At 52.3% G+C, this 25,718-nt stretch overlaps 1 protein-coding gene across 1 annotated transcript in view; it reads left to right on the top strand.

Moving 5' to 3' along the window:
- actn1 (actinin, alpha 1) overlaps nucleotides 1-25,280 on the top strand; it is a 75,652-nt gene extending 50,372 nt beyond the window's left edge. The window contains 17 exon segments of the mRNA XM_056295456.1: nucleotides 12-66; nucleotides 69-92; nucleotides 601-686; nucleotides 7,775-7,867; nucleotides 8,550-8,780; nucleotides 10,534-10,681; nucleotides 11,958-12,108; nucleotides 13,448-13,556; nucleotides 13,779-13,919; nucleotides 15,576-15,758; nucleotides 16,063-16,197; nucleotides 17,011-17,190; nucleotides 17,817-17,963; nucleotides 21,088-21,168; nucleotides 21,513-21,578; nucleotides 22,487-22,645; nucleotides 24,583-25,280. Coding sequence (XP_056151431.1) covers nucleotides 12-66; nucleotides 69-92; nucleotides 601-686; nucleotides 7,775-7,867; nucleotides 8,550-8,780; nucleotides 10,534-10,681; nucleotides 11,958-12,108; nucleotides 13,448-13,556; nucleotides 13,779-13,919; nucleotides 15,576-15,758; nucleotides 16,063-16,197; nucleotides 17,011-17,190; nucleotides 17,817-17,963; nucleotides 21,088-21,168; nucleotides 21,513-21,578; nucleotides 22,487-22,645; nucleotides 24,583-24,741 — 2,148 coding nt within the window. The 3' untranslated portion in view covers nucleotides 24,742-25,280.
- The last annotated feature ends 438 nt before the right edge of the window (nucleotides 25,281-25,718 follow it).

Raw genomic sequence — 25,718 nt, 5'->3', positions numbered from 1 at the left:
GCCGCTGACAGGACGACCCCATGACCAACCTGAACACAGCCTTCGACGTGGCAGAGAAGTACCTGGACATCCCAAGATGCTGGATGCTGAAGGTGAGCGGGGGCGGACGTGACCGCACCAATGATGCAAGCAGAGTCATTTTACTGTGTTTCACTTTTTAACACGCACACGCACACGCACACACACATGGACTGTTGTTGAAGGAGTGTGCAGTACTGTCGTGAAGGTGTGTTACTAACTGTTTTCTCCGTCCTGTTTAAAAGTTGTAACCACAAATGAGCAAATGTGTCCCATCGTCCACCCGTCTGTGAGTGTCCCTTAGTGTGTTTCTGTACATTTCTGCGTGTGTGTGTGTCTGTGTTTGTCAAACAGAGACAGAAATCAGTCCATCAAACCCTCATCAGTAAGCACATCAGGAGGATGGGGCGGCGTGTCCCCCCCCGCCCCCCCCCAGATGTTGTTTATGTGACGCACTTAAACCCCTGTTGTACTTCCTGTCTCTTGGTCGATGTGTGCTCTGTTTAACACAGGCCTCCAATCCCTCCCCCCCCCCCCCTTCCTCCCTCATCTCCCCCTCACCCCCTCCCCTCTGTCCCGCAGACATCGTGGGCACCGCCCGCCCGGACGAGAAGGCTATCATGACCTACGTGTCTAGCTTCTACCACGCCTTCTCAGGCGCCCAGAAGGTATCCCAGGATGCAATGCCTCAGCTCCCCTCACCTCTCCGCCTCTTCCTCGTTCCCCTTTGCCCCTTTGGGTCTCTGCTCGTCTCTCTCTCTCTCTCTCTCCCTCTCGATCTCCCTCTCTCTCTCCCTCTCCCTCTCTTCCTCCTAACGGTGCCCTTCTCTCTCTCTCTGCAGTGCACAGCCCGCCCTCCCAGGGGTCACTCTCCTTCCCTTTCCGCATGGTTCACGACACCAATTGCATAAATGGGACAGCAACGCTCTGTTCTTCAAGGCAGTGGCTGCAAGTCTCGTCTCCAGTCTGCTCTGTTGCAATCGCTCCCTGTTTTACCTCGCTCTCCCTCTCTCTCTCTCTCTCTCGCTCTCGCTCCGTCTCTGATCATCTGATCACTCAGAACAGAGACGGGGATGAGCGGGAGGTGCGGGGAAGTCTCTCTCTCTTCATCGAGGGAGTCAAATCACACATGAAGTTCGGCGTGGTGGGAGCGAGCCAGCCGTGAGAGCTGCCGCGTAGACGGTGGGAGCACAGAACGGATGACACAGAAGCTGGCGCTGTGTCGTCGCGTGGGGGGAAGAAAGCTGTCGTTGCGATTTGAACGGTTACGCACAGTCTGCTCTGCCTTGTTTATCTGAGGGGACGGACGGTCACGTCCCACTCCAAGTGTCTCAATTAGATGGTGAGTGTTAGTGTTTTAGCTTGACACCTCCCATGTGAGCAACCTCTTCAGCTGGAGATCGGGGGGTAGTGCAAAACAGGATGTAGTCAAGTGTCGGGACGCTCTCTGCCTCCTCCTTGACAGGTGACGGGGTGAGGCGGAGAGCGCCGCAGGGCCGTGGTTATATAAGGTCTCATCCGAAGGGCCCGGAGCAAAGGGGGAAATTTCAGCACAGCTGTATTTAAGCAAATGTCTCTGTTTGTAATTGGGACGAGTGGACATGCACTGTTTTTCGTGGCAAGACTTGAGAGTTTGGCTGGACGTTGTTGGACTGTGTTGCAGCGGTGGTACATAATCATGTGAGCAGTTTTGCGTAGGCGTAGTTCGGGCTAAGAAAACAGTCGAAACTGCTCGCAACACGGTCTGCGGCTTATCTTGAGTAGCCGGGTCATGATCTCTGGAGCGACACATTGCTGTTGAGTTTTTCAAATGTGTTTTTTTTGGCGCTTTGAGCAACACAAGCCAAGTACCATTCAGTTCCATTGTAACTGGAAGAAGGGAGACGTCTCTGCGGCCGGCCCGTATCCCCAAAATTCGGCAACTCAAACCAAAATGGTCTAGAGCAGTGGTTCTCAACCTTTTTGGGGTCCTGGACCCCCTGCGTATTTTTGATCTACCCTGAGGACCCCTCCACCTGATCTTGGGGGAGGGGGGTTGCGATTTGGTAGAAACAGTAGAAACTGCATTTTAAATTGCATTCTAGCATTTATTCACTCTTTGGGCAAAAATAAGAGCTTTCAGTTGTAACTTAGATATAGTTAACAAAACAGAATTCTTACGCAGTAACTTTCAGATATATGTAACAACACAGAATATGTATCCAGTAACTTTCAGATATATGTAACGACACAGAATATGTATTCAGTAACTTTCAGATATATGTAACAAAACAGAATATGTATTCAGTAACTTTCAGATATATGTAACAAAACAGAATTCTTATGCAGTAACTTTCAGATATATGTAACAACACAGAATATGTATTCAGTAACTTTCAGATATATGTAACAACACAGAATATGTATTCAGTAACTTTCAGATATATGTAACTAAACAGAATATGTATTCAGTAACTTTCAGATATATGTAACAACAGAATTTTTATGCAGTAACTTTTAACAATGCAAACGGGAGCGAGATCTCTCATTAAAATACAATAAATTACACTTGTGAAACAGATGTAATTAGAGAAAAAAGTCCTGTTACCCTTTATAGTTTAGGTAGATAAAGGTCTCAGTCACATTTGAGTAAAATAATCCTATTTCTATAAACGTCATAGGATCTTTTTTTTTAAAGATATTTTATTTTCACGGACCCCTTGCAATTACACCACGGACCACTAGGGGCCCGTGGACCCCCGGTTGAGAAACACTGGTCTAGACGGTATTATGAGAGAAGGGTGTAAACAGGAAGTAAGACATGTTGGACACGCTCTTATGTGATGAAGAGGGATTTTGTTTTGACGAAGTGGTCGCTGCACACACGCGCGTTATCCGACTCCGCCCCTCCCGACCGCAGGCGACGGTTCGCGAGCCGTTTATTCCGGCGTTTTCAGTCAATTTCTCGCATTTTTCTCCCTCATGAACAAACAAGTTTTGGTACTCAATAAAAACTCCTGGTGGTTTCTCAGTTAGTGGCGCCAGACAGGCATTTCGAAAGTAGTGCTTCCTAATGTAAACTACTAATAAGCCACGTTAGCCCCTAGCTAACGGGTCTGACCCTTTAGCCGAGCGGTTAGTGACGTCACCTTGTGGTGCAGTACACCCCGAATCGAATCCCGCACCGGGCAAGAAAATAACCGGTTACACTGGTGGCAGCGGTGGGATCCGGAAGTGTGCAGATCCTCAGAAGTCTCTTCGGAGCGCGGGAATATCGAAGCGCGAGGGCGCGCTTCCGGGGAGGGTGACGACTGTAAACTATTAATAAGACCCGTTAGCTAACGGGTCTGACCCTTTAGCCGAGCGGTTAGTGACGTCACCTTGTGGTGCAGTACACCCCGTATCGAATCCCGCACCGGGCAACAAAATAACCGGTTACACTATGTATCACTTCCTGCCCGCCATCTGTAGTTTGTGACGTCACATGCAAACAACCTACGCCGCAAAAAAAAGCCTACCCAGCTTTAATAAAGGTAGTCAGAGCCTTGAGTTCTTGGTTATCAAAGAGGGTCATGCATGCTACCATGAACTCCATGAACCCCCAGCTGCCGACAGTATCATTTTCAGATGTTGAAGTGAATCGGGCAGAGCAACCTCACCTCCCTCTCACTGAACTTCATGTGGATTATCCCTAAAAGTGAAACACTAATGTACAAACCCTAAAAGCTGAACAGGCACTGTACCCGCAAAGTAGGCTGGAGAAGACTTGTGCCCAGTGCTTTACCACCTCTGGTGATTATGCCCCCTGCTGGTTCCTTTTGTCCCTGCACACTTTTACTCTGCACATTTCTCTCTCTCTCTCTCTCTCTCTCTCTTTTTCTGTCCCTCTCCCCTTCCTGTTTTCCCTGGGCAGATATCATTAGCACCTTGAGGCCAGATGAGAAGGCGGTCATGACTTATGTGTCGTGTTACTACCACGCGTTCTCAGGCAAACAGAAGGTGAGCCCACCCCCAGCCATGCTCAAGTCCTGCGCACAGGGCAAGAAGCAACACAAACTTTTACCCGGTCACCACATCAGCTGGTGGTCTCCAGGATTCACCAGCTGCTTCTCCTGTTTAACCAGCTTTTTTTTCTTAAGTCGAAGACGATATTCTCACAATGTTTGAAAGAATTCTGCTAAGTTACACTGACAGACTAACCAGCCAAATTCTGTGTTGGTTTGATGGTCCGCTATTAATTCTCCCTCATACTACCTGGCAGCGATGCCACCGAACCACAGCCCGATCCTACAAGGGTGTTTGGGACGGGTACCATTTTAGATACAACACTGGTTTGACCAGACATTATCATCTGAGGAAACATCAGGCAGAATCCTGATAATGAAGCGACTTATTAACATTCAAAGGCTGAATGTGTCGGCGGTGTAGAGGCATGCTAATGGCACCATCTGCCGCGCTGCGCTACACAAGCCCTTCACGAGTTAGTCTTGTTAGAACAGTTTTCACAATGTGATGGGTAGTATTCAGTGTCGTTCCTCATATTAACGCCGCCAACACAAACTGCCGTCCTTCGTGAACCTCGAATTTAGGTACTCAAGATAGCTTTTGATGCTGCAAAAATCCCAATCCTTGCTATCATGGATACCTTAAGAACCATCCATCCATTACCCAAACCGCGTATCCTACTCCCAGGGTGGCGGGGATGCTGGAGCCTATCCCGGCGGTCATTGGGCGGCAGGCGGGGAGACACCCTGGACAGGCTGCCAGGCCATCACAGGACCGACATTCGCACCTAGGGACAGTTTAGTATGGCCGATTCGCCTGACCTACATGTCATACCTTAAGAGCCCCCCCCCCCAAAACAAAAACAAAGACATCCTTTGGTAATCCCAATACATGTGGAATCCTGCTCTCTGCTATAAAAGTAACAGCTGAAGCGATACATAAAACCAGTTTCCCCAGTCTATATAGAAGAAGCCATCTTGCTCTGGCTCTAACCCCTCCCGTGACCCTCCGTCACCCGATGACAGGCAGCCGGAGTCCCGCCGGGGTGACTAGAATAACAAACAGCCCGAGATAATTGATCCTACAAGTCGTAGGGAGACCTCCGAGCTTATCTTATCACACGACCTGTGACCCAACACATCCACATTACTGTCCTGTCATCATAACAAACCTAACATTCGGCGGACAGCTCACTGGAAGCCGCATGACCACATAATCAGGGTGTGAGTTTTGGACATGAATATCCCCAGTGGGAGTTAAACTCTTAACCCCCGCCGACGGTGTTGGTGCTCGCTCTCCACCCAGTGAGAAATACAGGGCCTTCATCCAGCACCGCCCCCCCCTCCCCCGCCTCCCCTTCTCTTTGGACAGGAACAGCAAAGCTCTTACATCGTCAGCAAGTTAGATTGTGCCAAAAACCTGCCACAGTCCTCTGAAGACCTCTGCGGAGCGTAATAGATGGACTTGTCTTAAAACACAGGATGTCCTAATAAAGATTTTAACAGCCCCCCCACCCCCCCCACCCCCGTTCTTAAAATCTCTATTAGGACCCACTCCTTAATGGAGTTGTTGACCTCCTGGGGAGTCGGAGCCTGTAAAACCTGTGCTGGCATGGTGGGTACTGTAGGCAGACGGAGGTGGTGGTGGTGGTGGTGGTGGGGGGGGGGGGGAGTTGTTTCGCTCTCACGTAACACCTCGGCTTGTAAACCTCCGACACGCAGATCCCAATAAACGGCATCGGCCTCGCCGCCGCCGCCGGCCACACGGTCGCACCGTCCCCGCTTTTAACTTTTACCGTGAACGGTCCAGCTTGGTCTTCAAAGGCCGACATAGCTGCACCCCTCAGTCATAGGTTATTGTTCTAACAGCTGGTTGCGTCCCCCCCCCCCCCCACCTCCACCCGCCCCTTCCCGCTCCATCGCTGAGGCGGAGCGCGGCCCTCTGAAAGCCCGGCTGTCATCGGGGGCTTCCAGTAAACAGGCCCAGCATGCAGGCATTCGCGTTTGCTCATGGAAGCGTGGCCTGCCAATCCCCGCTGTCCTTTTAAGGGCAGCTCGCCTGCTGCTGCTGCTGCTCCTCAGGCCCCCGGAGCACATCCCCCCAAATTACCCCCCCCCCCCCCACACACACACACACCTCCTCCCACCACCTCCACCCCCCCACCACCCCCCTACCGCCCCGATCTCCTAACAAAGGAGAGTGCAGAGCCAGTTCTCTGTGGGACGTCTGTCTGCGGGTGATGGGACGAGGAGGAGCAGACCGTTTGAATGTGAATCCGCCCTTCGCCGTGGCCACGTCGGCCTCCCGTGCTCCACCTCAGCCGACGCCGCTGTGGGATTTGCATCTTTTATATATACGCAAGGCAAATCGATGGCGGCGCAGTTTGGGCTGATTTGAATAAACTGGGTTTCCTTTGCCTTCAGTTTCACCCTCACACCTGAGCCTCTTTCGCTTCCTCTCTAAGATACCGGTCCGAAGGCCTCTTTAACCTGTTTTGGTTGCGGACGCTGGCGGGCTCCTGGTGCACGGGTCCGCCGTGTGGCCGCCCAGGCTTTGGCGCATGCCTTCTCCAGCTTCCTGTGTGGCTGCCAGCATCTTTCCTCTACACGCCCTCTGCTTTTGTCCTGCGTGACTTCTCGCCGTGTTTGTTTTTACCTTGAGCCGAAGGGGTTAAACTGGAAAAAAAAGACTCGTTGTCGTGGAAACTCGGCCTCCTTCACGCGTGATGGGGAGAGGACGTGAGCGAGGCGTCGTGTCACGGAGGGGGGGGGGGGGGGGGACCCTTTATTCTCCGACCCGGCGAGATGTGTGTTGCTGATGGGAACGGTGGGGAGGTAAACTGGTTTATGAGCGGGCCCATAAAACGATAGTGCTCCATAGAGAAAGCTGCCAGAGGGGCAAACCCCCACACACGGGGCGCCCGGGTAGCGTGGCGGTCTATTCCGTTGCCTGCCAACACGGGGATCGCCGGTTCGAATCCCCGTGTTGCCTCCGGCTTGGTCGGGCGTCCCTGCAGACACAATTGGCCGTGTCTGCGGGCGGGAAGCCGGATGTGGGTATGTGTCCTGGGTGCTGCACTAGCGCCTCCTCTGGTCGGTCGGGGGTGCCTGTTCAGGGGGAGGGGGGGGGATAGCGTGAGCCTCCCACGCGCTACGCCCCCCCCCCCGGTGAAACTCCTCACTGTCAGGTGAAAAGCAGCGGCTGGTGACTCCACATGTATGGGAGGAGGCATGTGGTAGTCTGCAGCACCTCCCCGGGTCGGCAGAGGGGGCGGAGCAGTGTATGTGCCTGACATGTCCTTATTAAAGACCCCGCCCCTCTGGGCTCCTACAGTCGCTCCCCCCGCTGGGACGCGACCTTGGACTATAAGTATGAAGACGTTTAAATGACATTCACAGTGCAACACACAGGTCTGTGCAGCATGGACGCCCCGCGAAGCGGTCTTAGATAGTCCACTCCTGCAGCGCTGCCCCACTCCTGCAGCGCCTCTACTAGACACAAGCCCGGACGCGGAGCGGTAGGACTTCCTACGGTCCAGCCGAAGTGAACATAAACCACTTAGTTTGTCGTAACGTCCTCAAGGGCTTCCTTCCAACTCCCGGTATTTGACGAGTGCAGCTCGGCGGCTTCCGGGAAGCGGGCACAGCATGCAGCGTAGATGACTTTCCGCGACGGCTAAACTCGGCTAGTGTCCCGCCACCGCGTCCGCCGAGGGCTCTCCGGGCCAAGGCGGGATCTCATGCTGTCTCTCCCTTCACCCTACCCCTCGCAGGCGGAGACGGCGGCCAACAGGATCTGCAAGGTGCTGGCCGTGAACCAGGAGAACGAGCAGCTGATGGAGGACTACGAGAAACTGGCCTCTGATGTGAGCACACCCCTCTGTTCCCCCCTAATGTGTTCCCCTGCACTGTTTCTCCCCCTCGCTCATCCCGACTCCCCCTCCTCACCCCCCCTCCCCCCCCCCTCCCCCGAGGGTTAATGTGCTCCTATGAGTCAGGGGACTGCTTACACGACGGCCCTAGCTAGCGATGAGAACACAGCGCTGCCTTGTAGTGTCAGATATTTGTAGCATCAGCACAATTCGTTGTACACATACAACGTTCTCAGAGCGAGTGTGGGTTTCGAACCGGCAGTAATGAGACAAGACAATGCAGATGTACATGGTGCACGAGTTAAAATACACTAGAATAACGCAACTACCTTACAATCTATACATAGTACACTGAGCAAATATTTGATATCACGTATCGGACCAGTATCAGTGTTATCAAGCCAGTTAGCGAACTAATTCTCTTATTCTGCTTTCTTCCCCTTGTCACACGACTCCTCACAACCAAACCCCCACCCCTGACCCATCTGCCCCTCTCCCCTCCATCTCCCGAGTCCCTTTCCCCTCCCTCCTGGCCCTCTCTCATCCCCGTTCACCTGGATCCTGGCCGTTTCACCCTTTCCCTCATTCTCTTTGACCTTCTCTCCACAATGCAAATCCCTTTCTCTACCCCTTCAACACACACACACCACCACCACCACCTCCCGTCACCTCCCAGCTGCTGGAGTGGATCCGTCGCACCATCCCCTGGCTGGAGAACCGCATCCCAGAGAATACCATGCAGGCCATGCAGCAGAAGCTGGAGGACTTCCGGGACTACCGGCGCCTCCACAAGCCGCCCAAGGTGCAGGAGAAGTGCCAGCTGGAGATCAACTTCAACACCCTGCAGACCAAACTGAGGCTCAGCAACAGGCCCGCCTTCATGCCCTCCGAGGGCAAGATGGTCTCGGTAGGTCAGGGGGGGGATGTTCACAGGTGGATTTACCCACTCCTTTCACACTGTGTCGCCAGTGTTTGTGTTCCTTCTTCCCACCGGGGCAACGGCATAGCAACTGATGATGCAGAGCAGAATGCTCACATGTGATTCGTTGTTCAAAAACGCAAATTCCAATCTGTGAATACAATGTAAAGATATTACTTGTAAAATATTTTCATTTAAATGTGGAAATGTATTTGCTATTATTGCTCATTAGTACTATTACTTGTTACATTATTTACTTCACATACAAATTGGAAGCCATTTGTGTTGTTTACCTTGTTTGTAGGACGCAGTGCCCATGTGCAAATCATGTTCTGTGCATCTATTTGTTCCCCTGCCTGCAGGTTCTCTGTACCTGTCACTCCCTTATTCCTTACTTAGCAGGACAGCTTAGATATTCAGATCTGTCCATATTCTGAAATGCATAAATGCTCTGTCATAGGTCTTCTTGTTCTTCATCTTCTTCTTCTTCTTCTCGGTCTTCTTGTTCTTCTTGTTCTTGTTCTTGTTCTCCATCTTCTTCTTCTTGTTCTTGTTCTTGTTCTTGTTCTTGTTCTACTTCTTGTTCTTGTTCTTGTTCTCCATCTTCTTCTTCTTGTTCTTGTTCTTGTTCTACTTCTTCTTCTTGTTCTTGTTCTTGTTCTCCATCTTCTTGTTCTTGTTCTTGTTCTACTTCTTCTTCTTGTTCTTGTTCTTGTTCTCCATCTTCTTCTTCTTGTTCTTGTTCTTGTTCTCCATCTTCTTGTTCTTGTTCTACTTCTTCTTCTTGTTCTTGTTCTCCATCTTCTTCTTCTTGTTCTCGTTCTTCTTCTTGTTCATCTTCTTCTTTCAGCTTGTGCCCTGTTTCCCAGGGGTCGCCTCAGCAGATTTGACAGTTTCCATCGGTGGCCTGTGAGGGCACGGCACTGATGGCGGTCTTGTCAATCCGCATAATGATTTGGCAAAATGTTACATCAAAATGTACAAAATTTTACGTTTAAATGCTCTGTCATAGGTATCGGTTACATTTTTTTTTAGTTATTTTGGACAGTTGTGTTTATGGCCTGTAGCGCCGCATTATGTAATAACGCCACATTATGTAATAATGTAATAAATTTTCACATCATTACGTAATAACGCCACGTTTTTTTCAAATCAAGACATACATTTTGGTGGTTTATTGCCTAATGCACCAAATTATTACATTTTCTTCATAAGAAAGTGTAACATCCGCATTTTGTAATAAGTTGTTACATATTGCACCGGTTATTACAAAATGCGGATGTTACACTTTTTTATGAAGAAAATGTAATAATTTGGTGCGTTATGCAATAAACCACCAACATTTATGTCTTGATTTGAAAAAAACGTGGCGTTATTACGTAATGGTGTGAAAATTTATTACATTATTACATAATGCGGCGTTATTACATAATGCGGCGCTACATGGCCTTAAGTTCCATATATATATATATATATATATATATATATATGGTATTTTTATACCTTTGTTAGAAAGTGATAGTGGAGGCAGATTAGAAATAGGGAAAGGGATTCGAACCAGTGACAGTCACGACCCTGTGGCCACGTGGGATGCACTCTAACCATTCGGCTATGGAGGCGCCCTAACGCGTACCTTATTTTGATCATCGGAAACTCAAGTCATGTTCCAAGTATGTCCGAACTTACTGAGCGCCAAAGCAAAACTGCAGCCTGATGCTGAACTCAGTTTTTCCTCTTGCAGGACATCTCCAATGCGTGGGGGGGTCTCGAGGGGGCAGAGAAGGGCTATGAGGAATGGCTGCTCAACGAGATCCGCAGGTTGGAGAGACTCGATCATCTTGCCGAGAAGTTTCGGCAGAAAGCCGCCATCCACGAAGCGTGGACTGAAGGTATTAATTTATTTATATTTTTGGTTCAGGGAAGCTAAAAGTTCACCAGATCTTCTACTCAGAGGAAGAGAGACTGGTTTCGCTGTCGTCAGTAGTCCGTTCCTCGACCTCTCGTCCCACATAAGGCGGTCAAGTCAACAGGGAAGTCCAAGCACAATGGATGTTACACACCATCGATATTCCGCTCGGTATGAGTATTGTCGTGTTGAAACTAGGGCTGTAACCAATTATTATTTTCTTCTTAATTGAGTAATCTATCAATTATTGTCCAATTAATCATTTAGTCTGGTAAAAGTCAGAAATACTGAAGAATGCCCGTCTTACATTTCCAGAATCCAGAGTGATATCTTCTTGCTCTTTACTTGATCTGACCAACAGCCGGAACAAAAGCTTCGAGTATTCATTTCATAATCACATAAATCACAAGAAGGCAAGCAACGCTTAGCGTTTACGAAGCCGCAGCCACCAAATATCTAGTATTTTCACTTGTTAAATGGTTCAAACAAGGAATTGATTGCCAAAGATGTGATCAATTCATTTTCTGTTGATCAACTGATCAGTTAAAATGATCAATTAACATACTGCTCCTTTCAGCACTAGTTGAAACGAAGTTGTACCGACCTTTTATTGCTTAATTGTTTGTAAACAATAATGTAGGATGCCGGCAGCACGGTAGTGCAGTGGTTAGCATGGTCGCCTCACAGCAGGAAGGTCCTGGGTTCGAGTCCCGGGGTAGTCCAACCTTGGGGGTCGTCCCGGGTCGTGGTCTGTGTGGAGTTTGCATGTTCTCCCCGTGTCTGGGTGGGTTTCCTCCGGCTGCTCCGGTTTCCTCCCACAGTCCAAAGACATGTAGGTCAGGTGGACCGGCCGTACTAAATTGTCCCTAGGAATGAATGGGTGTGTGTGTGGTGGCCCTGTGATGGCCTGGCGGCCTGTCCAGGGTGTCTCCCCGCCTGCCGCCCAATGACTACAGGGATAGGCTCCAGCATCCCCGCGACCCTGAGAGCAGGATAAGCGGCTTGGATAATGGCTGGAATGTTTGATGCCAGACAATGACAGTATCGTAGAGGTGTTGAAGTATTGTCACACTACGCATCGTTGTAGGTTTCCGGTTAGAAACCAGCGTTGCTCTTGGTGCTGCCAGTTCTTCGCCCAAAAAACGGGCATTCATCTCGGTGACTCGAACCTCGTGACGTGTAGGGCGAATAAACGAGTGGATAGAACGTAAAGTCGATCGCCCGCTTTAGCAGTGCACTCCCTCTGTCTCCCCCTACAGGTAAGGAGGACATGCTGCAGCATCGGGACTACGAGACGGCCTCCCTGTCGGAGATCAAGGCCCTGCTGAAAAAACACGAGGCCTTCGAGAGCGACCTGGCTGCGCACCAGGACCGCGTGGAGCAGATAGCAGCCATCGCGCAGGAGTTAAAGTACGTCCCGCCGCCGCCGCCGCTTATGTGAACGGGCGCATCTGTGTTGACAATGTGAATCTGTGCTGTTGCATCCACGAAGGTCGTGTGGTCTACCAAGCGGTTGTATTGCTCTGCACTTGTCTCTCTGTGCACAAGTACTTCCTGGCGGCCTGTCCAGGGTGTCTCCACGCCTGCCGCCCGCCCAGTGGCTGCTGGGATAGGCTCCAGCATCCCCGTGACCCCGAGAGTGGGATGAGCAGTTCGGATAGTGCATTGGCTGTGGAAACTGTCCGGGTCTCTGTCTCGGGGTGCACGGCTGTAAACACATCTACATACCGCAGTCTGCAGCCGATGGGTTCTGGGTCAGCTGCACAAATCTTTTGTGGTCTGAAGGTGTGGAGACAGCTTCTCATCAGCTAGCGGCCGGGTGCCCCTTCTGCAGGGTGATGGATCATCGGCGCTCAAACAGCAAATCACTGACTGACTGGCGTGGCGTGAGAGTGGATCTGTGCAGTCGAAGCCGGGCGGTGCCAGTGCACTCAGCAGACCTTTGGCAGATGAGCGATGGTTAAACTACCGGAGTGGGGGTACTGTTAAGATAACGCCACCTGTTTCTGTGTGGAAATTCAATGGACGAGCGTAGGACGGCTTACGAGGGCGGCTGTCTCCACATGTATCGATAACGCAGCGGAAACGCCCTATTTCGCTGCCCGTCAGTACAGCGGGTCACATGTAGGATGCTGGATCAATGCCGGTAAACGTATTGATTGTTCACTCCCCTCATTTCCGGTGTCCGTCCGTCTCCATCGCTCTCGTGCCTACCGACGCGGGGATCGGCGGTTCGAATCCCCCTGTTACCTCCGGCTTGGTTGGGCGTCCCTACACACACAATTGGCCGTGTCTGTGGGTGGGAAGCTGTGGGGTATGCGTCCTGGGCGCTGCACTAGCGCCTCCCCTAGTTGGTCGGGGGGGGATAGCGTGATCCTCCCACGCGCTACGTCCCCCTGGTGAAACTCCTCACTGTCGGGTGGCGACTCCACATGTATGGGAGGAGGCATGTGGTAGTCTGCAGCCCTCCCCGGCTCGGCAGAGCGGGTGGAGCAGAGACCGGGACGGCTCGGAAGAGTGGGGTAATTGGCTGGATACAATTGGGGAGAAAAGAAAGGGGGGGGTGGGGGTGACAGAACCATAAGAGTGACCAGACTGGGAGTCAAATGACATCCAGTCTGGTCACTGATGGGAGTCGTTCAAAGGCAACCAAATGAACACCGAGGGAAATGTAGTTCAGAGCAGCCCTGGCAGCACAGGCATTGATCAAGCTTCCTGCCTTGTGTGTGTGTGTGTGTGTGTGTTTCAGTGAGCTGGACTACTATGACTCTCCCAGCGTGAACGCTCGCTGCCAGAGAATCTGTGACCAGTGGGACGCCCTCGGAGGCCTGACCCAGAAACGCAGCGAGGCTTTGCAGGTGAGGCGTCCCGCTAGCTCAGCTGGATAAGCTCCCACCCCGCGTGCCGCCGCCGCCGAGCCGGCTGCACCTCTCATGATGTCATAGCTTGTAGACTGGTTTCGGGTCGAGCAAGACTATACATTGACATACACATTGGTCGAAGTGTTCTGTCACACACCGAACAGGCATGAACCAAATGTTTGATCTTTCTGTTCCGCTGGGTTCTTTTGGGTCTAACAGAGAACCGAGAAGCTGCTGGAGACCATTGACCAGCTTTACCTTGAGTTTGCCAAAAGAGCAGCTCCGTTCAACAACTGGATGGAGGGTGCGATGGAGGACCTGCAGGACACCTTCATAGTCCACACCATCGAAGAGATCCAGGTAAATCACACGGAGGCACGGACAGGCAGCTGAATCAGAAACACTTGCATACACGACATTAAATGAAACGTGGTTTCCCCCAGCCCACAACGGTGCAACACAAAGACAACAACACATCCAAAAACTGCAAGAACACACATATCCAAACTAACACATATATCTAAACTAACACATATATCTAAACTAAACTAAAAAATCACTGTCCAGGAGAGCGAACGTCAGCCAGGATGACTGTCGGAACTGCCGGTGTGCATGGACTAGCGGTTAGCTTAGCCTGCCCCGCTTCCACGTCCTGTCAGACCGCCCTCGGTGTTTCCTCTTCGGGTGCAGCTCCAGTCAGGGCCGTGGTCCCTGGTCCCACAGGATGCAGCAGACCAGGCTCTCCAAGCCGATCCAGTGCCAGCTCCCCCAGCCAGACACCTCAGGCACATCTCCCCGCACTCCACATGATGACACTAAAAACACTGTCTAGGCTAGGTGAGGCCACCACCAGACTACCCTCGGTGTTATCAGAACTGTTGGTCTGCATGGGCTAGCAGTTAGCTTAGCTTGCCCCGCTTCCACGTCCTGTCAGATCGCCCTCGGTGTTTCCTCTTCGGGTGCAGCTCCAGTCAGGGCCGTGGTCCCTGGGCCCACAGGATGTAGCAGACCAAGCTCTCCAAGCCAATCCGGCACCAGCTCCCCCAGCCAGACACCTTCGGCACATTTCCCCGCACTCCACATGATGACACTAAAAACACTGTCTAGGCTAGGTGAGGCCACCACCAGACTACCCTCAGTGTTATCAGAACTGTTGGTCTGCATGGGCTAGCAGTTAGCTTAGCTTGCCCCGCTTCCACGTCCTGTCAGACCACCCTCGGTGTTTCCTCTTCGGGCACAGCTCTGGTCAGGGCCGTGGTCCCTGGGCCCACAGGGTGCAGCAGACCAAGCTCTCCAAGCCGATCCAGCGCCAGCTCTCCCAGCCCAACACCTTCGACACACCTCCTCACACTCCACATGACGAGTCTAGAAACACAGTCAAGGCTAGGCGAGGCTGCCGCCAGACCGCCCTCGGTGTTTCCTCTTAGGGTGCAGCTCCAGTCAGGGCCGTGGTCCCGGGCCCACAGGATGCAGCAGACCAAGCTCTCCCAGCCGATCCAACGCCAGCTCTCCCAGCCATCAAATGAAGACACAAACTTAGATGTGGACAAAGACACTGCATGGACGGTACTGGGTGAGGCCGCTGCAAACATGAATTCGCTCCGCCATCTTCCCACGCTGGAAGTCAATGTGAGGGGGTCCCTCTCCAGGTCCATGAGTGGCTTGCAGTCTAAAAATGACATGACGCTGACACTTGGCCAGGGAGCACATGTCCAGCAAGAATGCAGTACACATGCAAAAGACAAACATGATCTATAAGTTATCAGTAATGCGGGAGAATGCTTGTGACAAATAAAGACAAAGTGACGAGTGTTTGTCTTCCTCCTCCTCCTCATGAAGGTGAATGAAGCAGGAGTCTGGGAGACAGCTGACGGTATGTTTGGCTGTATTAAGCTGCACCGAGCCTCTTTTCCAGAAGCAAAGGGCCTACTCCCCGCCACGCCTGATCGTAAAACGTCTTCATGACCGTCGTGGCTTGCATGGTAATTGTATACGTTCCTATTTTGCTTGTCACAGGGATTAAGCACGGCCCACGAGCAGTTCAAAGCGACGCTCCCAGAGGCGGACAAGGAACGCCAGGCCATTTTGGGAATCCACAACGAAATTGCCAAGATCGTCCAGACCTACCATGTCAACATGGCCGGCAGCAACCCTTACACCACCATCAACCCTCAGGAGATCAATGCCAAATGGGACAAGGTAATAAGATCGACGGGGGGGGGGGGGCAAACAGCCGCCATCTACATAGCAGGGTGTCTGTAGAATAAGTCTGGATTCCTACGTGAAATATACATGTATGATAGTGTGTGTGCGTGTGTATATTTTTGTTGAAAAGATGGTTCTTCAATACTGCAGGAGGTTGGGAGGACACGAGGAGTGAAGTTTTTGTTGAGTTCTGTCTCCACAGTGTCTCTGCCCTGCGCGAGCCCCGTCCTTCCTGCCTCGTTAGGATCACATTAATTGGCTTTAACACTTTCCGCCTTCCCACGGTCCCCGTGCTCAGGTCAGGCAGCTGGTGCCGCAGCGTGACCAGGCCTTGATCGAGGAGCACGCCCGGCAACAGAACAACGAGCGCCTGCGCAGGCAGTTCGCTAACCAGGCCAACGTCATCGGGCCCTGGATCCAAACCAAGATGGAGGTGAGTCCAGGAGAGGGACGGCACAGTTACCTACCATTCAGGACCACACCATCTTCTTACGAAGTTGGTCGGTTTGACACAAAATGTGCATGTACCCACGTGGCCTTTTCCAGCTGTGCAGCCTTCTCAGTCGGGCCCCAGTGAGTCCAGATCATCGTACAGACTCGATGTTTAACAGTTGTTGTGTCTTCTGTTTTTGTTCATCTTGTATTTATAATGTGGACACGCTGTTCTGTTTGCGCGTTCCGCTTCGGTCCATTTAGTTGAAGTGTCAGTACAGGCTGATTAGGAATAAATTCACAAAAATGGCGTCTGGGTGGTGTGGCAGTCTATTCCGTTGCCTACCAAAATGGGGATCGGCGGTTCGAATCCCTGTGTTACCTCCGGCTTAGTCGGGCGTCCCTACAGGCACAATTGGCTGTGTCTGCAGGTGGGGTTTCTCCGGGTGCTCCGGTTTCCCCCACCAACAAAAAGACATGCACGTTAGGGTTTAATACTCCTGTCTGTGCCCCTGAGCAAGGCATGGCAAGACAAACTGGAGTTGGTCCCCGGGTGCTGCACGGCGGCTGCCCACTGCTCCTAGCCACACAGCTAGCATGAGTTAAGAGTGTGGTGTCCCCACGGGGATCAACAAAGGATCTCAAAATCAAAGATGTTTTGCCAACCAGAACCCCAGACGGTATGTAGTGTTGTGTCGTGATCTTGATGTTGTGTCTGTATGTTGCCCAGCTCTGACTGGACAGTTGCCTGGCACGTACGGTGCCTCCAGCGGCCGGTCTGATGCGAGAGCGTCTCTCCTTCTCTGCTCCTCAGGAGATCGGCCGCATCTCCATCGAGATGCACGGCACCCTGGAGGACCAGCTGACGAACCTGCGCCAGTACGAGAAGAGCATCGTGAACTACAAGCCGAAGATCGACCAGCTGGAAGGAGACCACCAGCTCATCCAGGAAGCCCTCATCTTCGACAACAAGCACACCAACTACACCATGGAGGTGAGCTCAAACACACTTCTGCTCAAAACGCGAGAGCCGCTGACTGACCGAGAAGCACGTCTCTGAGATTTCTGCAGCGTTCAAAATAGTTTCGTTCCGCCTTTACTTCTCGTGCGGCGGATACTAAGTGCTTTTTGCAGATAAGATGGCGTGACCTTCACTTGTCCCCGCTTACAAACTGAATTGCACACGAGTAGTGACGTCCAGGATCAGCCTGGCCGGGGACGCCACGGCCTCCAACACCAGCACGAGCCAAACATTAAACAGGACGAGATGAGAAATCCCGAGCACGGATAACTTCCTCTCTACCGAGGAACAGTAACTTATAGATATGTGTGCATGTATACTACATGTTGTTGCCTGGAAAGCCAAGAAGCGAGGCTGTTAACAGGGAACCAGCGTAAGGGGTGTACACATCTTTCTGGCTGAAGCATTGCAGTTTATTCTTTGCATTGGTTAGACCGCATTCGCCGGGAGACCAGCGACAAGGGCACTGCGGTTGTCTAACCGAGTGACGACCAGAACCCGGACCAGGAGCCGGGGATCGTGTTCTGACAGGTAGCGTCTGATTTCCCATTAACCCACCTTGACCTTTCTCTCCCCTTCCCTCCTCTCGCCCCGCGCAGCACATCCGTGTTGGCTGGGAGCAGCTCCTCACCACCATCGCCCGAACCATCAACGAGATCGAGAACCAGATCCTGACGCGAGACGCCAAGGGCATCAGCCAAGAACAGATGAACGAGTTCCGGGCTTCCTTCAATCACTTTGACAGGGTCAGTAGCACCGAGTCCCGCTGCAGATAGGCAGCAGAGGTGATGCGGGTGGACCAGTGCAGCACAGATACTGTTTGTTGCCAGTACGTAATGCTAGACCTGAATAAGGAAGAGAACAGGAGTGTAAGTTCCCTGACAGTAAACTGAGTCTGTTTGGCATGCGAAGAACGCAGTTACATCAGTGTATTTTCTGCACATTTAGGCCACATGGACAAAGCAGAGAGGTTGAGGTGAGAATTCATTCTTCACGGTTGCATAGCACTTCCGTCCCGTCGTGCAGACCATAGAGTGGCTAACAACAACCTTGTAACAGTCGTTTTAACTAGAAAACATCGGATGTGCGGTGTGACTAATGCATCATGCTGTGGAGTGATCTTACCGCTTGGTTGACGAGGTACTTACAGTACAGCGACTCTGATTCTGTCAGGACGCTTTGTAGAATCCTGCCCCGTGAAAATCTGAAATCCCCTTGACTCACCAAGAAAGTCATATGTGTGAGGAAATCAATTCGGTGCATGGTTTAAATTATATATATATGCATGTGTGAGTATATATAAATGTAGATAAAACAAGTACTTATGCAAGGTACATACAAAAGGGCGGCACGGCGCCGCAAGAAGGTCCTGGGTTCGAACCCCGGGGTAGTCCCACCTCGGGGGTCGTCCTCTGTGTGGAGTTTGCATGTTCTCCCCGTGTCTGCGGTGGGTTTTCTGCGGGTGCTCCGGTTTCCCCCGCCATCAAAACGAAACATGCACGTCAGGGTTAATACTCCTGCGGTGCCCCCTGACCGAGGCAGTGGGAAAGGGCCTCGTGTACCAGTCGTTACTGTGGGCAAGTTTGCTCTTACACACCCATGGATTTTTTTAGCCCTCAAGATTGTCTGACAGGCAGTGGCAAAGCATGATGGTTATTTGTAATTCCTTCCACCTAGCATCTATCGTCTACCTCTTGCAATCACCCAGGCCTGCAGAGACACCACTGTTAGCCGGTCGGTGTCTAAATTCAGGGGTTACCCAGGTTCTACACTGGTCTCTCAGACGAACTCCAGGGCTAAAACCTCCCATGGGTGTGTAGGAACAAATTTGCCCATAATTTGACTGATACACGAGGCCCCTGGAGTTGGTCCCCGGGTGCCGCACGGCGGCTGCCCGCTGCTGCTAGCTACACAGCTAGGACGGGTTAGATGCAGAGAGGAATTTCCCTATGGGGATTAATAAAGTACCTCTAAAGGCTGTTGTACAGGACTTTCTTCATAAAAGGCACAGAGAAGGACGCATGGGGCGTTGATGGAAAAGGGCTGCGGGCTACGTTATATCATACCCCCAGTGTTAGTGTACAACACATAGCAACAAAATATCTTTCCATGGATGGCTTCCACTCCGGGATCAGAGTCTTTCTCATGGCTGCTTGCGTCCCATCAGCCCCCTGCTGCCTCCCTACCCCGCGCCTCTGCAGCCCGCTGTTTACACTGGGGCTCAGCGTGTCAGGAACAGCACCAATTATGGATGAGTTTTTATTTAGCTCCTTTCTGCGCCCCCCCCGCCCCATCCCCGCAACCTTGTCTCCCGCCAAGCAAACTGGAGAAATCTGCCATTACCTCATGCATTCTTCCACCGCTTCCCTATTGTTAATCAATAGCAGCAGTGGATGATGGGAGGCCACAGGAGAGCCGTGAAGCTGAATTTAGCACCTTTACTCCACATTTAATGAGGCTGAAATGCCCCTGGGGCCTCCGGGCTTTTTCTTTCCTGACATTTGTCGCCAGGAAAACGAAAGGGGAAAATGGCGGGTTCTCTTGTGTGCAAAAGAAGGCTGCGGAATAAGTTCAGAGCGTGGGACGATGAATTATGTTCAGCGGAGAAAATCAGCGGTCACGAATTTAACACCAAGACTTGTTGGTCGGTAAAAACATGTAGTTGTATCAGAAGGTTACGCAAGACTGAAAATAACAATGGTCAGCTTTCTTCGCACAGGAAGTTTCACAACAACTGTTACAAGATTCCTTAGAAACACATAAATAGGGCCTCTGAGTGGCCTATTCTGTTGCCTACCAACACGGGGATCACCGGTTTGATCCCCGTGTTACCGCCGGCTTGGTCGGGCGTCCGTGTCTGCGAGTGAGAAGCCGGATGTGGGTATATGTCCGGGTCGCTGCACTAGCGCCTCCCCTAGTCGGTCGGGGGCGCCTGTTCGGGGGGAGGGGGAACTGGGGGGGGGGGAGTAGCGTGATCCTCCCACGTGCTACGTCCCCCCTGGAGAAACTCCTCACTGTCAGGTGAAAAGAAGCGGCCGGCGACTCCACATGTATCGGAGGAGGCGTGTTGTAGTCTACAGCCCTCCCCGGATCGGCAGAGGAGGTGGAGCGGAGACCCGGACGGCTCGGAAGGAAGAGTGGGGTAATTGGCCGGGTGCAATTCGGGGAAAAGGGGGGGGGCAAATAACAAAAAAGGCTAACAGGAAGGACAGCTTATCAGACGTAGCTGGAAGTGGTCCATCGTCTGTGCGACCGAAGGCTCGCCATCACACGTGGACGAGGAGTCGTGTCGGTTTTCTCTTTGACTTGTGCAACACAAACAGGGGGGGGGGAAGTCAGCTTGTACATGCAGAGTGTGTATTTGTTAAGCATATTGATCAAGTCCAGTGCCATCCGTGACCCGTGATACGAATAACCACCCCCTCGCCACACGGCCCTGTAGTTTGCCTGCAACACTGCACATTAACGCCTTTGAATGCCCTGCACAGCATGGCAGCAGTGCTGCCACCGTGTGGTCACCTGCCAGATCCTAATGTATATGCACTGTGTTCTCTGTTGTTCTCTGTCTCCCGTGCATGACCCCCAACCCCCACCCTGTCCTCCTCCCCGCCCCCACCCACCCACCCAACACCTCAACCCCCCCCACCCACCCACCCACCCCCTGCCCTTTGCATGGTATGGTACATCCCACATCCCTTTTTACCCACCCCTCCCCCCCCACACACACGTGTGTGCGTGCGTGTGCTGCATGGCCTGTGGCCCCGTCCAAACCACCCACCCCCACCCCCTCCCCCACCCCCACCCCACCCCCTCCACCCCGATGCCCCCCCCCCCCGCCCTGCCTGCCACTGGCGCCGCCACACAACCCAGGACCACTCCGGCACTCTGGGCGCCGAGGAGTTCAAGGCCTGCCTGATCAGCCTGGGCTTCGATATCGCCAACGACGCACAGGTATTTAGCCACAGCCGCACGCCTCTGTGGTGAGAAGGGTTTAACTGTTCTCTTTTCTTTTCTTCTTTTTTTTCCCCTTGTGTGTTTTCTCTTCCACCCCGTCTCACCTCGTATCTCCACCCTATCCCGCTCCCTCGCTCGTGCTCCTACCTCCCTTGTCAAAATGTTCTTCGCCCTTTGCGAACGCCCCCCCGGTGGCCGCGTCGTGCCACGGACCGCTGCGGCCCTCCTCCCGAATTCCACTTCTGCTCCTCGCCCTTCCAACTGTGATGTTCCTCCTCCGCCCCTCCTGCCTCCTCCCCCCCCCCCCCTTTTCTTTCACTTGTGCCTCGCCGACCTTGTAGAAGAGAACAGGGATGATGGATGCGGAAGACTTCAAAACCTGCCTTATCTCCATGGGGTACAACCTGGTAAAGCCACGAACACTGTGCCCGCCACCGCCCACGTCTTATCTCTAAGTACATTTAACATGAGTGTGTGTGTGAGTGCAGGACCCGCCCGAGATGGAAGGGGACGTTTTGTTATTTGATGACCAAAAAAAAAGAAAAAATCATGATTGGCACAGCAGTCACTGTATCACCTGCAGCACGGATCAATCGATCAGCTTATTGACGACAAACTAAGGAATTTGTGTGGGTGGGGATGTTCAGTATTAAGACTCAGCAACGTGGAGGTTTTAAAGTAGAAACAAGCTGGGGGGTCCGGGTGGCACGGCGGTCTATTCCGTTGCCTACCACCACGGGGCTCGCCAGTTTGAATCCCCGTGTTACCACCTCCGGCGTGGTCGGGCGTCCCTACCGACACAATAGGCTGTGTCTGTGGGTGGACAGCTGGTTGTGTCCTGGTCGCTGCACTAGCGCCTCCTCTGGTCGGTCGGGGGCGCCTGTTCGGGGGGGGACTGGGGGGAATAGCGTGATCCTCCCACGCGCTACGTCCCCCCCGGTGAAACTCCTCACTGTCGGGTGAAAAGAAGCGCGTGGTGACCCCACGTGTATGGGAGGAGACGCGGTAGTCTGCAGCCCTCCCCGGATCGGCAGAGGGGGTGGAGCAGCGACCGGGAAGAGTGGGGTATGTGGGCGGATACAAATGGGGAGAAGAAGGGGGGGGAAATCCAAAAGAATAAATAAAATAAAATAAAAGATAATTTCCTGACAAATCAAAATCATTGGGTGGTGCTATAGGTGTAGAACATGGGGAGTAGAACTGGTTTGTTGCTTGCACCTTAAAGTTCAGTGTGTGTGTGTGTGTGTTTTGTGCATGGTTATTGTGACCGTCTGTGTGCTGACCGGATTTCAAAGACCATCTCTGTTGCCTTCAGGGTGAAGCTGAATTCTCCCGCATCATGAGCATTGTGGACCCCAACCGGCTGGGCCTGGTGACCTTCCAGGCCTTCATCGACTTCATGTCCCGCGAGACGGCCGACACCGACACCGCCGACCAAGTCATGGCTTCCTTCAAAGTGCTGGCAGGGGACAAGGTAAAGTGTTGCAACGCCGGTAACACAACCGCAGACTAGACGGGGCTGTGCCAGACAGGGGTGGCGGTCAGCCAGGAGTGGGGTCTGCTAGAGCTGCAGAAGCAGTTCCAGAATCAGAAAGAAAATCAGGAACACTCCGGCGTTTCATTTCGTGCACTTACGCACATGAAATGAAATGAAACATCATTTCCCCCGGCACACAGCAGCGCAACACAAAGACAACAACGCGCATCCAAAAACCACAAGAACACACGTACCCACACTGACACATAGTATGTCTAAACTCAACAACAACGAAAATCCCAGGAGAAGGAACGCCTGCCAGGACGACTGTCGGAACTGCCGGTCTGCGCGGAAGCGGGGCAGGCTAAGCTAACCGCTAGCCCGCCCCGCTTCCGCGTCCTGTCAGACCGCCCTCGGCGTTTCCTCTTCGGGCGCAGCTCCGGTCAGGGCCGTGGTCCCTGGGCCCACAGGACGCGGAAGCGGGGCAGGCTAAGCTAACCGCTAGCCCGCCCCGCTTCCGCGTCCTGTCAGACCGCCCTCGGCGTTTCCTCTTCGGGCGCAGCTCCGGTCAGGGCCGTGGTCCCTGGGCCCACAGGACGCGGCGGACCAAGCGCTCCCAGCCGATCCAGCGCCGTCTCCCCCAGCCAGACACCTTCGACCCACCTCCCCACACTCCACACAGCAACACTGAAACACAGTCAAGGCTAGCTGAACTGCATGGGCTACACCAGTACTTGGTAGTCCCCACACCAGTACTGGGCGAGGCCGTCGCAAACAGGAATTCGCGCCGCCATCTTCCCACATTTTCCACATAACGAGGAGTTTGACTCGGAAGAAACTGGTGCCTGGAATCATTATGGAGAATACGTAGCTGCTCCTCGGCGGCGTAGGCCAGGGGTAAAAGGAATTTTGGGGAAAATGGGTCTGAACAGGGTACAAAATATCAAACCGAATTCCACATCAGAGAAAGTCCTGCTCTGTAAAACTGAGATTGTATTTTTTTAGACACTCGTCTTACATTTATTTCGGTAGAAGGGCAAACAAACCCTCGCACGATGTTCCCCGAGGAGGAATAACTAATAGCAGGAAGTGACTCATGGAGAGACCTTGTACGTTGCTCAACCAAGCAACGCACTCAAGCGGAATCCCAAATGGTCACAATATGTTGAAAGTTATCCCAATTCACGGTCCTCCAACTGTTTTCATGCCCTTGACTGAATTTAGGACACTGCGCTTACAACCACCAAAACTACGCAACAACGCCACGATGACCCTAGTGTCCGTGTGTTCGAATGGGGCGAGGGACATTTGTTAGGAGGGCGCTTACTAAAAGCAGAGCTTATCGCAGATGTGAAAAGGGGACAGATCGGATCACATTAGCCAGCGGGTTCCTCAGAACCACCAAGGCCGTCATTTTGACGGTTTTGGATTTTCAAAGTTTAATAACTTTGTGGGGGGGGGGGAAGATACAGACCTGCCGCTACCTGAATGCCCCCAAAACTGCATATATTTGCTTTAAAATGAGTTTCAGATCAATTGCACTAAAAAGGTTACGGTAAGCTCCGCCTCAAACGACCATGAGCCGTCAAACAGTTCACCGCTCTGTCCTAGAAACACTCTAGCGCCCTCCAGTGCAGAGAAATAGTCTAGACTTGATGTTCGATTATTGCCGACACGTCTGGTTACAGGCGCACCATGACTACCACCGAGGCGTTGCAGTATTTACAGGCGTAACACGGGGATCGCCGGGTCGAATCCCCGTGTTACCACTTCCGGCTTGGTCGGGCATCCCTACAGGCACAATTGGCCGTGTCTGCGGGTGGGACGCCGGATGTGGGTGTGTGAGTTGGCATGGGAGTGTTAGGGAGAGACCGACGGAAGAAAGATTGAGAAACATTCTTGGTTCAATGTCTCGTATGTCTTGTCTCCACCAGAACTACATCCTAGCGGATGAGCTGCGTCGGGAGCTGCCCCCGGACCAGGCGGAGTACTGCATCGCCCGCATGGCGCCTTACACCGGCCCGGACGGCGTGCCCGGAGCCCTTGACTACATGTCCTTTTCTACCGCGCTCTATGGAGAGAGCGATCTTTGAACCCCACCTGGTGGAACAGGACCACCGCCCCCACCCACCCACCCCCCCCTCCAGCCGACGCCACCACCACATCCTCCCACCCCTGCCACATCACCGCCGCATCCATGTTCAGCTTTTGCTCGTTTTTGTTTTGTTTTTGTATGTCTCTGGCCTTATCTTTTTTTTGTCATAACCCTCATAAACCTTTGTCTCCCGTCTCCTCTCTTCCTTTCCCGCCCCTCACCTGCCCCTCCTCCGGCCTCCGGACTCCTCGCCGCTCCCTCACGGCCTCAGTCTGGTTGTGCCCGCTCCCCCCACGCCGCGCCGCAGCTCTCCAGGTTTACAAAGAGGGAGAGAGAGAAAAGAATGTGTGTTCGTCCCCCCAGTTTTGTTTTTTCTTCTCTCGTTGTCATTGTTTTTCTTCATAAAATGAATAAAGTTAACATATTTTATTATACAGAACAAAAAAAAAAAAGGTATTTTTCTTCACCCGATTGAAAATAAGAGACGGAAATTGTAATAAAGAAAAAAATTGCAATACCTTTCTCTTCTGGTTCCCTTTGCTTTTGACCACACGGTAAGTGGATTTACACCGACCTCGCAGGAGCAGTGTCAGTTTACACAAGCTTGCACAAACAAACAACTGGACTTTGTGTTGCTTACTCATTGAAAGTAACACATATATGTGTGTATATACAGTGCAAAGTATGTCACGAAGAATGGCAAACGTGATATAAAAAGACTTTCAGGATATCATGGGCTTCGTCGGTGCTGTGCTTTCTATTTCAGGGCCTACGCTTTATTATATTACTAGAAGAGCCCCGCTACAATGTAGCGGTTTGGTTCTCCACCCGTCTAGATCGCCATCCTCTTCATCCTGCCAGCTAACCGCCTTCCCCCTGCCCCTAAACCCCCCCCCACTCCAACTCCCTCCCCCCCAAATGCTCAGAAGCATCTGAAATGCCCAGTAAAGTGGTTTTTAGCCATTTTTAGAAAAT

The sequence above is a fragment of the Lampris incognitus genome, chromosome 16, assembly GCF_029633865.1.
Source record: "Lampris incognitus isolate fLamInc1 chromosome 16, fLamInc1.hap2, whole genome shotgun sequence".
Lineage (NCBI taxonomy): Eukaryota > Metazoa > Chordata > Actinopteri > Lampriformes > Lampridae > Lampris > Lampris incognitus.
The sequence above is the reverse complement of the archived record's forward strand: the minus strand, read 5'-3'. Positions and strand labels throughout refer to the sequence as shown.